The sequence below is a fragment of the Ascidia mentula genome, chromosome 2, assembly GCF_947561715.1.
Source record: "Ascidia mentula chromosome 2, kaAscMent1.1, whole genome shotgun sequence".
Taxonomy (NCBI): Eukaryota; Metazoa; Chordata; class Ascidiacea; order Phlebobranchia; family Ascidiidae; genus Ascidia; species Ascidia mentula.
Window position 1 is genome coordinate 7824508 of NC_138567.1, and position 10676 is coordinate 7835183.

Genomic DNA, 10676 nt, shown 5'->3' on the forward strand with positions numbered 1-10676 from the left:
TCACCTTTGAGGTTTGGCAGTTTCCGTCCTTCAGTTAAAAAGGTTTATTCCCGAGACTTTACCACGAGGGTGCTCAGTGCCGCTGAAATATGATCTGCACAGCTTTGTTGCGAATTTTGTATGTTTATTAGCAACGGTAGTGAAACGCCCCCTTTTTGGATTTATCTTTCCCATGCAAGCTGCGCCATTACGAAGAACTTTATGTCAACTTACATGTTAAATGCACGGGGACTGTGAAGAGAGCTTGGAATCAAGTCTTTGTTTTAATTTTGTACGAAGTCTGTCGTGCGACTTATCGGAGAAATCTATCTCTATTATAGTTACTTACTGTAATGCTACTTTGATTTCAACTTAAGTCAACCGTATAACGTACTGCTAAACAGAAACTTGTGGAAATCAACATTTCCCAGACGCAACGCCCAAAAGACGCCTCGTAACGTTGCACGTGGGCTCCAATCCAAACACGCTACGCTTAATATAGCTCTGGCGCAATCGCACAAAAATGACGCAGTACTTTTTTCGCCCCATGTTTTACTGCTGGGCTTTGAGGTGGTCTCGCGAATGGATAACAATTGTCTTTGTTGTTAAAGTAGAACGCGCTGCGCTGTGTTCGGTGGAACCAACTGTGGATCTATAGTTTGCGAGATATTCAACGCTGTGAAGCGATATGTTTCGTACCAACCTCCTAAAAGGCAAGGTAATGGATGCTTGTTCGTTAAGAAACACAATGTTGAGAACGTGAAAACGTGCAATGTTGAATCAAGTTATATCAATTTGCAGGCTCTCAGAAAATTATTAAAGAAGCAGCCTATGGTCAAAAAATGCAAGTCAGCTAGCAAAGAAGAAGATGCTTCACGGTACGTTGGACCTGTTTAATAATGTATTGACAATTTAACTTTTCCTTTGGTTGACGGTGTATGGGTGTTTGATTACATGCTCCAGGGACCACGAACCGGGTCAACGTTCCATGTTGCGGAGAGACCCTGCTGCTGTTGGGAATGGTGAACAAAAAGAACGGCCGTCGCTGTTAAATATGCTGATTCATTTGCCCTGCACAAGGTTGTAAAACCAAGTTGAGTTTTCAATGCAAATAGGTGTAATTATACCCCTTTGCAGGACCCCTTATTTCAAACAAGGAGTTAATTCGATGCCCTCAAGTAAATTGATTGTGCACCAAAGCAGGAACGAACGAGGTAGGAAGTATGAAATTAGTTTTTGAGTTTATTCTTTCTACTGCATAAGCGTATTTTTTGTTACAGTTGGTTTCAGTTTCCTTCTGCAGTTTTTGGTGAAGAGATTACCGCCCGTACAAGTAAGAATTTTGTGAAGTTCATAATTTACGTAAAAAACATTTTTTCATTTTTCTCAGCTCGCGAAGAACGCAAGAAAGGAAGTTAAGAGGGAACAAAAGTTACAAAAGGAGTCATCCGCGAGAATAAGTAGTTCTACGATTGTAAATTGTCAATACTCCCGCATTGTCGAGCGTTACAAATTGTTTTCTTTTCAGTGCTGAAAGTCCAGAGGGTGCTTGAACACGAAATGACGAAACGTGACGTTTTGAAAATGGTCAGACATTTCACCAGCGACGAGCCTTTGGTTGAATATTTGAAGCACTGTAATAAAATATTACGTTGTCAGTCACTTGTTTGCCATATATGGCAATGTATCGTCACAATTTGAGAATTACGTCAACAAATAATGACTTGCATGTGTGTCACTTTGCACGACCGAATACTTATCGTTGTACGTTATATCGTTAGTCGGGTTTGAGTTAAATTAACATGAAGGCTTTATTGTAGACAAGGAGCCGGTAAAAAGAATGTCTCTCACCTTCGAACAGTTGTCTTCGCGCCTCAGAAAGAAGTTTAATCCAACTTCATTGGTTGAATATTTCAAAGAGACAGAATCTCTTCGATCTGCTGAAATGTTGTCCATTTTAATAAAGGTATGTCTTACACAAAAATTTTAATAATGTTTTTGGTTTCAAAAAACGTATACTTCATGTATTATCATCCTTTTAAAAGGTTAGACAATTATGCCTGGTTAAAATGCGTATTATACATAACAAAAAAGTTTATACTGCGACTGGGCATTTTACGAACTGTTGTGAAATCGAGGCAAGGAAAATGTTGTGCTTGGCTATGGCTGTATAGTGTTTTGCCGCCCCATGCTCTACGCCAGTTATACTTTCCACGTGTTCTGTCCAAGTGCAGTTCTCCGTTTGTAGTTAGCATGATGCACTGCTTCCCTTTGACGTTTATTTTACAGTTGTGCCTAAGTTACAGTTTCTTAAAGCCGCATGTATGTTAAAATATACGACTAATGCAAAAACTCGAACCATCGGCTACTTAAACAGAGATATTATGTTGATTTTTCAACAGGAAGAAATAAGCGGACGCTTTCAACCGAAACAACGACTAGTTTTCCAAATTTCTGACATAGCACGTATGTTTTATTACAGCTGCCATGGCCTATATACATGTACTATTTTTACCCACAGTGCACAGCATCCAAAATCATATATGCGGGAAAATGACAGTTGATGACGTGAACCGCTTCTTCCGTTACTTCAAGGACGACGAACATTTTCTGGCGGTTATTGGCGATAAAGGTTAAATAATCTTGTTCTATTGATTGATGTATGTTCATGTCGTAGTTGAATGTTCGCAATGTTAAAACAGGGGAACACCCCGAAGAGAGACTTCACGCTGTGTTTCAAGAGTTGAAGAAGTTGGGCTTCCGTGCTTTCAATCCGACGGTGGTCGTTTGCACTTTGCAAAACCTCGGACGCCATCGTCTCGAGGACGAAGTGGAAGTCGCCCTTCGTCCCAAAGCTCTTCTCCGACAAACCATGAGACAACACGGATAGACGCATAGATTGGCATCATGCTATGAAGTTTTGTGTTTTCTGGGAAACAGAGCTGTTGACAAAGAGGACGACTAAGAGTAAACGAGGGCGATCGCTGACGTAATGTTCGACATCATGATCGCATGCTAAAAGCGTAGGAAATCGTGCGGAATCACTTTCAAGTGTTGGAGTGTGTATGTGTGTGTGTTTGACCTTTGATGCAATGCAACGTGACGAGAAGCAAGCGCAGGGTTTGGACGAATTAAATGTTAACCTACGCGCTTTGTGATATAAATGAAGTGGCAAAGACAGTTACGGGTAATGAATTTTATCTAATATCAGTAAATTATTGAACGAAACAGCCCATCCAAGACAGCAAGATTAAATAGTGATGATGCGGTTCGTATTGATTAAACATAGTAGCACGCCGTGATACCGATTTGTTGTGCTAGGCTGTGCTAGGCTGACTAGTTGTTTGTTTCGCAGGCTTAAGCTTCAGCGGTAAATTTCACTGGAAATAATTCCTACCGATGTATCGGGTTTCAAATGGGATTAAATTACTATCTCTGCTTTTGATTTGTCGGTTACAAGGTTCCAAGACGCAGTGTCTGTCCCGATACACGTTTTGGCTTCACTTTGCTAGTAGTTACAATTCGGAAATTGTGACAATGAAGCACATGGAAAATCAAAAGTTGGAGGCATTGGATCTTCGCCGTTATTTGAGTAAGAAAAGTTAACCAGGACAATACGATGCAGACCCCGCACACCGTTTCCAAACATTAGGTCTCATCAGTTCAGCTTTGGTGACTGTGGCGGGTCCTGTCTGTCAACTAGTCAGTGGTACTGTCTGCAAGTCACTGCCTTATGTGATTCTACACCCACCAGAAAGTCTTTGCATTAAAGCGTAAATTTCGTGCCTGGTTTTAGGTCTTGCCCAAGCCTGCAGTATTGCGCCAATGTATACTTAAAATTTTCTCCACGCAGTTGCCACGAGGTACAGGGGTCGTCCCATGACGATCAGACGAATACGACGGACTAGACCTTTTCAGGAACCTCCTTGGCTTAGATGTGCGTTAATACAGATAATGGTGTTGGTGGTTTGCAGCTCGTTCATCTCCTTGTTGATGTACTCCGTCGTGTCTCGAAACAGAAATAGGTAGGGCTGTTGATTTATCAGATAGAGAGTTGCTTATAGTTAACGGGACATTACATCAAACATTATTTTTGTAGCCTTCTATGTTAAGCGTAGGCCCCTATTAAGCAAATAACAACTGCTAACAGTAATAAAAATTTCCCCTAAGGTAGGACTTCCACTCGATTGGTAAATTACATGTGAAAATAATATTTAATTTTCAAGGTATTAGTTAAAAAAACTTGAAATTCTCGGAAGAATGGTTTGTGATATTATTCCTTCATATGTTTGTGTTTACCCAGGGAATTTTACATTCTGCCGTCACCCCTAATCGTGGCGGCGATAAGACCTGTTGACATCGCATATATTGACCAGCCATGGTTGAATACAAGTTACGCAGAATTGAGTGGCTGCAACTTCCATAGTAAGTTCCAGCACGATTGTATGCTACAGTACTAACACAGAGAAAAATCTTCACAAGACAAATGTGATTCAAAAACTTGTGGAAATGTTGTTCTTCTAATCAATGCTAAGTACATATATATATATATATGTATATATATATTTGCAAACCGAAAGAATGCCCTTGTCGTTAATTAGATACATCGTGGAGCATGGTCATTTTTGTGAAATCCCAAGCGACCAACTTTAATCGCAGAGAAATGATTCGCCGCACGTGGGCGTCCCTGCGCCGCTTAGAAAGTGGAAACTTCACAACATTTTTTGTAGTGGGTAAGTCGGCATCCAGCGGACCCTATAAAGCCGACCAAACACAGAAAGCTCTCTTAGAAGAAGAAAAAGATCGATATCACGATATTCTACACTACGATGGGCCGGACGATTACAAGTCAGTGCTTGTTAGTCCTTTGTAATTTATAATTCATAATTTTATGTTTCCCGTCGTATAGTTGCGTTGTAAACGAGTACAATAAAATGGCGAGAATTGAACAGCTTTAAACCGAAGAGGCTGCCCGGAAAAGGTGTAACAGGGAAGCTAAAGAAATATCCACCTTAATGCAATATTCAATCCCAGGTTTTATTATTTTTCGAAATAAACAAAGAATAACCATGTTTTTCTCGTTGCAGAAATATTGGATTTAAAACCCTAACCGGAATGAGATGGGCATCAGAGAATCTACAACCCTACCAGTTATACGCAACAGCAGATGACGATTTCATGCTGAATATCGGGGAGTTGCAAGAAGTAGTAGATTGTCTGCTGGTTGAATACGGGAAGGACTTTCCTCTACTATGCGGTTTTAACATGTTTGAAAATGTCGCCCCTGTGCGGAATATATACAGCAAGTGGTTCGTGACAATTCCTGAGTACCCGAACGCTACATACCCCAAGTTCTGTCTCGGCGGAATGTATGTTATGAACGTAGACCTTGTCACACGACTTTGGCAGGTCGCGAAAACGCGTATACCGATGCGCGTGGACGATGTATGGATCACCGGGATTCTGCGAGAAGAAATCGGTGTTCACTCTTCCCAGTTGGTACTACCTTCGAAAAACATCTCAGTACATTTGGATAACTACAAGAAAGTCCAGTTTCGGGGAAGGCGCCACTTCATGTGGAAAGCATGGACGAAAATCTTTCAACAGTTTGTGGACAAGCCGATGTGTCAACAGGGTTAGCTGTGTGAAACTTAATCTAAACAAATGCATTTCCCCACTGCCTGCTGTTTGCAAGCAAACTCACGTTTCACATGGAACGATATCAGTGTGAATACAAAGTATGGTGCATTGTTTATCCATTATAAGTCATCCTCTGGCGTGTTTTACATGTGTGCGGTTCTGACCATTTGCTTTCTATTACATTTGGTGTATGTTGTTTGTTGACATTGCACGTTTCCGAGATTTGTTGAATGCCAGCTCACCAGTTTTCAACTGCAGCTTTATAAAAGCAGCTGAAATCCTAGGTAATGTACATATATAACTACAAAAATAAGTCCAAACAAGGTGCTTAATTAGACAAATATTAAAAAATATGTTTGTTTTATCTTTGATTTTTTCTATTGACAGTAGACAATAAATCTCAGTTATGTTTTGATACGTTTGGGCTGGAAATACTTGTCATCAATTAAGTACGCTCTAATAAAGTTGTGAAAGTGATGCAACACAAAACATGGCATTAACATAATAAAGTTTTTTAGATGAAGTCACTAAGAATAACATTAGCCTCTTTGTCATGTAGCCGTAATCACATCAAGGAATGTACGTATTTTGCTAGTTGCTCAAGCACCCCCAAAGAACGGTTTCCAGCGCACAACACGCAGTAAATTGCTCACCCATGCAGTGAAATTGAAATGCTCTATTTATTTGCATCGATGGCGTAAAACTTGAAGCATTTTTTTCGATTACAATCCCCGTTAAAACACGTGACAAAGAAGTAAACTGAAGGTTTATGATCCGTAAAACCAACGTAGAAAAAAAGGTTCATTTGTATTCGAACTTGTTTTGTGGTTTATTGTGTGAGCAGGTAACTTAATACCTTTTGTTCAAACAGCAACTTTCGTTGCTTTCAGCATCAGGACAAGCACTAACCTCAGTGAAACGGTAAATACCTGTTGATGTTCATTACCATCGGAATAGTTTTGTATTCTGTTTCTTGTGGTGAATTTACATGTTCTTAAACAGCGTCAACCTCTGAGATAGGTGATAGATCTAGTATCAGTGTTGCATTGCTGAAAACAATAATTTAGTAATAAAATCAAATTGCAGGAAGTTGTAGAAAATTGTGTAAGTGTTAAAACACAAACGCTTCATAATAATTTAAAACTAAGTCTTCATTTTATTGCGGGTAATCAAGGATACTACTGGAATATTTCTCATTTCAAGAAACTTATAAAAGCTATAAAACGAAATTAAGACAGATTGTTCAGTTGGAGATGTATTTATTTTAAATGACTCCCTTTTTTTGTTATATTTTACAGTTAATCCATGAACCAAAACAACAAACGCAATAGTTTAGGATACAACGATTAAATTCTTGTTGACTGCTTTATCAATTTCGCCGTTGCCACAAAACACAGGTTTCGCCACATGGCGAGCAAAAGACAGCGGTAAAGAAGAACAGGGTCTGGAGGCCCTCGCTGGCTGAAATGGGAGTTGATCGGCTTCATTGTTAGCTGTACATTTCTCTACATGTTAATGCGCTTTTCTTTGCCCCAATTCAGAGTCAAGTATGCAATGAAATTATTGCATTTTTATGCGTGTTCAATTAGAAATGAAAGCTTAGTAAACTTTCAGGATGGATAAATCAATATTACCACGAATGCAGCATTCTCACATCGAAGCAACGCCTGCGTCGCTTCTTGTGGCTGCTATAAAACCGGTGGACATAGCATATATTGACCAGCCATGGTTGAACAGAAGCATAATAGAATTAAATGACTGCAACTTTCGCAGTAAGTTTATTATTATGAATATAAATCCTGAGACGTACTTTTTCCATCACACATGTAGTCTGACCATGTATCATATCATTTTGCATTTTTAAAAAAACAGTTGTTTTTTTGTTTTTATCCAATCCATGCTAACTATATCTATATCTATGTACGTATCCTCTTTGACACTTAGATACAACGTGGAGCATGGTCATTTTTGTCAAATCAAAAATGTCCAATTTTTATTGTCGGGAAATAATTCGCCGCACGTGGGCATCGTTGCATCGATTGGGAAATGCGAATTTCACAACATTTTTTGTGGTGGGTCAATTGGCTCCCAGTGGAATCGATGTCACTGGACGAGTGACGAAAGCTCTTCTTGAAAAAGAAAAGGATCGTTACCACGATATCTTACATTACGACGGGCCAGACGATTACAGGTTAGTTGACAAAACTATGTTGAGTAATGCAACATATATCCCTTACTTGCATAGTGTAAACACGTTTACCAACAACCGTTTCAGGAACATAGGATTTAAAACCCTAACCGGAATGAGATGGGCGTCAGAGAATCTACAACCATACCAGTTATACGCAACTGCCGACGACGATTTCATGCTGAATATCGGGGAGCTGCAAGAAGTCGTTCATCGTCTACTGGCTGAAGACAGCAAGAATTTTCCTCTACTCTGCGGTTTTAACATGTTTGAAAATGTCGCCCCTGTGCGGAATATATACAGCAAGTGGTTCGTGACAATTCCTGAGTACCCGAACGCGACATACCACAAGTTCTGTCTCGGCGGAATGTATGTTATGAACGTAGACCTTGTCACACGACTTTGGCAGGTCGCAAAAACGCGTATACCGATGCGCGTGGATGATGTATGGATCACCGGGATTCTGCGAGAAGAAATCGGTGTTCACTCTTCCCAGTTGGTACTGCCTTCGAAAAACATCTCAGTACATTTGGATAACTACAAGAACATCAACTTTAGTGAAAGGCGCAACTTTATTTGGAAAGAATGGACAAAATTATTTCGAATGTTTGTGGACAAACCGATGTGCCAAAAGCGGTTTGATGATACATTGGCGTAAAATATAAAATTGATAAATATAAACTATATGTAACGGGTGACCACCGCGTTATGGGCCCATTTTCATACTTAATTGCCTTCTTTATCAGACTACTTATTCAATTTATGGAGCAGCCACAAGCAGAGTCTTCAAAGAAAGAAATTAAAATATTTCAAAAAAAAAAAATATATTTCTTTTAAAAAAATGCTTTATTTATCTTTTGATTTCCCGACTCGATCGTGGTTTATTGTGTGGCCATTCCATTTGGTTTCTTTATCTTTATTGTTCGTCCACGTAGCAGTTCAAAGCGCTAAATACAAACGATTTTATTTTATTTCCAAAGCCAGTAAACATCGCATCTCTGTTGTATTCCTAGATTGCTAAAGATTGCTTACATGACATGCCCTTGTTCAATAGAATAGTACAAGTATAGGTATCAGAGTAGAAAGGTTAACAGTGTTTGACAGTTTTTGAAATTAACAGAGTTTTTTACGTCACAAACCTTTAAAAGTCAACATTAGATTTTGTCCTGTAACTATTTTCAATGTTCCTCATAAAATGCATCCTTTGGCTACAGACGATGTGTAATAATGTCCTTCAGATGATCGAATACAATACATTGTGTACAGATCTGTTAATAACGAAACTGTATGCTTCTACTACCAAAACAATACACAAATAATATAAATGTACATAGCCGAAGCACTATAGGCACTCGCTAAGACCGGTGTCCACTAACTCAGCAGTGTCACAACACACAATAAATTGCTGTCGTGGAATTTACCACCCACGATTAGCAGTAAAAATGAAATCTTTTACTTAAATTTCGTCGAACTCTTAAAACTTCAAGCCCTTTCATCGAGTTTATACTATGGGAGGAACAGGCTATAACATTCGTGAAACCAACGTGAAACGAGAGTTTAACTGTTTTGAGCCAGCTCTGTATAGCTAGTGTGGGCTTGAATTACTAGCTCTGCTTTGAATTTGTCGGCAACTTTTCAAACATGTAGTGTTTTGACTGGCGTTTGGAGGTAGGTTGTAGCAATCAAAGCACCACAAAATTATGCGACTTCATGCAGGAAAAAGATATGGTTGGGCACATTTCAAAAAAAAATTTGCAAAATTGTGGAAAAAGTAGGAGTGAGTTGACTGGTGTTGGCTCAAAATTTAAACCAACACTTGTTCCGGATGGGGTGGTTGACGCACATACGATTTCTATCTTACGATGTCGTAAATCTATTTTAAAGAAAATTGAAGGCAATTGTTTCCTAAATTAATCGGTAATTTGCGGTTTATGGCTTTTTCTAGCCTTGACCGTACGTTACTCTGTCCGCCCAAAGTGATACAATGTGGAGTTGTCGAATTTGTCATTTAAATTGCGTCGATTTGTTATGAAATGTTCCCAAATTAAGAGTTTGCCGACTTGGTACGTATGTTTGTGATGTGTTTTCTTATTCGGAACGCGCTCATCAACGTATTTAACATTTGACAAAAACGTTTGTGGGCATCGATTCTCCTTAGTGCTGGCGAATAAAGTCAATCACTTCATTTCCTCGTGTATCGCGTAAACAGTAACTGAAAATTGCTCTGTGCTGTCGACTGATCAGGCCCCGGGCGTTCGTTCATCGGTCATTTCAACTTTGCACAAGAGTCTGAATATATTTATTTAAATTTGCGCTTTTGCTGAGCACATAAAACGCCACGACGCCCGGTGTTTGTCAGGTAGAAAGAGAAAACGTACTGTTGACTTTGTATGCTTGAAACCCTATACTTTCTTATAGTAGTTGATTTCACGCCTGGGCAGTAAAACTTTATAGGTGCAGCGCTATTTATACGGTTCATAGAGGTGAAACGGCGGCCGTAAAGGTGAATAAGAGTCCTGTTATGCACAATTGCATATTGGCATGCGGGTTACTCTTTGTGGCAGGTATATGCAGCTTAGTTAATGTGGATTGCATTTGCTTTTGGTTGTGCATTTGCTCTTGGCAGGTTAGTAAAAACGAGAGGCTTATACATTAAATTGCCAGGCCTTGGAGGAAAAATCCCCAAAATCAATTCACTGATGACTTCAACTGGCCCTTTATCGAGCGAAATAAATTAAATTCTTGTCATCGATTGGCAACGCAATTTGAGGGCAAGCGGCGCTTTATTAAAGTTGGGTAACAACCAGTCTTACGCGGTGCTGCCAGAAGTGGCCTTTACGTACATCACGCTTTGCACGATAGATTTGTG

The 10676-nt window shown here is 39.5% G+C and overlaps 3 protein-coding genes across 3 annotated transcripts; all 3 read left to right on the forward strand.

Moving 5' to 3' along the window:
* Positions 1-584: 584 nt before the first annotated feature.
* LOC145889023 (uncharacterized) lies at positions 585-3424 on the forward strand. Its single transcript, XM_082979896.1, has 11 exons — positions 585-697; positions 781-857; positions 943-1059; positions 1117-1193; positions 1260-1312; positions 1370-1439; positions 1508-1615; positions 1800-1945; positions 2382-2445; positions 2501-2611; positions 2682-3424. The coding sequence occupies exons 1-11, from the start codon at positions 668-670 to the stop codon at positions 2867-2869; spliced, it is 1041 nt and encodes a 346-aa protein (XP_082836022.1). The 5' UTR covers positions 585-667; the 3' UTR covers positions 2870-3424.
* LOC145889020 (beta-1,3-galactosyltransferase 5-like) lies at positions 3379-6016 on the forward strand. Its single transcript, XM_082979894.1, has 5 exons — positions 3379-3571; positions 3833-4004; positions 4283-4404; positions 4581-4827; positions 5067-6016. Exons 1-5 carry the CDS (start codon positions 3379-3381, stop codon positions 5617-5619), a joined length of 1287 nt encoding a protein of 428 aa, XP_082836020.1. The 3' UTR covers positions 5620-6016.
* A 907-nt stretch (positions 6017-6923) lies between these two features.
* On the forward strand, positions 6924-8549 carry LOC145889024 (beta-1,3-galactosyltransferase 5-like). Its single transcript, XM_082979897.1, has 4 exons — positions 6924-7166; positions 7234-7391; positions 7564-7810; positions 7895-8549. The coding sequence occupies exons 1-4, from the start codon at positions 7129-7131 to the stop codon at positions 8463-8465; spliced, it is 1014 nt and encodes a 337-aa protein (XP_082836023.1). The 5' UTR covers positions 6924-7128; the 3' UTR covers positions 8466-8549.
* The last annotated feature ends 2127 nt before the right edge of the window (positions 8550-10676 follow it).

What these genes read in the sequence shown, in the direction of transcription:
- LOC145889023 (XM_082979896.1), top strand. Translation starts at nt 668, where the DNA reads ATGTTTCGTACCAACCTCCTAAAAGGCAAG. An exon ending in CCAAAGCAGGAACGAACGAG is followed by an intron (nt 1,194 to 1,259) that starts GTAGGAAGTATG and finishes TTTTTGTTACAG; the next exon opens with TTGGTTTCAGTTTCCTTCTG. An exon ending in GGCGGTTATTGGCGATAAAG is followed by an intron (nt 2,612 to 2,681) that starts GTTAAATAATCT and finishes ATGTTAAAACAG; the next exon opens with GGGAACACCCCGAAGAGAGA.
- LOC145889020 (XM_082979894.1), top strand. Translation starts at nt 3,379, where the DNA reads ATGTATCGGGTTTCAAATGGGATTAAATTACTATCTCTGCTTTTGATT. An exon ending in GAGTGGCTGCAACTTCCATA is followed by an intron (nt 4,405 to 4,580) that starts GTAAGTTCCAGC and finishes GTCGTTAATTAG; the next exon opens with ATACATCGTGGAGCATGGTC. An exon ending in GATGGGCCGGACGATTACAA is followed by an intron (nt 4,828 to 5,066) that starts GTCAGTGCTTGT and finishes TTCTCGTTGCAG; the next exon opens with AAATATTGGATTTAAAACCC.
- LOC145889024 (XM_082979897.1), top strand. Translation starts at nt 7,129, where the DNA reads ATGTTAATGCGCTTTTCTTTGCCCCAATTCAGAGTCAA. An exon ending in TTGCCCCAATTCAGAGTCAA is followed by an intron (nt 7,167 to 7,233) that starts GTATGCAATGAA and finishes GTAAACTTTCAG; the next exon opens with GATGGATAAATCAATATTAC. An exon ending in GACGGGCCAGACGATTACAG is followed by an intron (nt 7,811 to 7,894) that starts GTTAGTTGACAA and finishes CAACCGTTTCAG; the next exon opens with GAACATAGGATTTAAAACCC.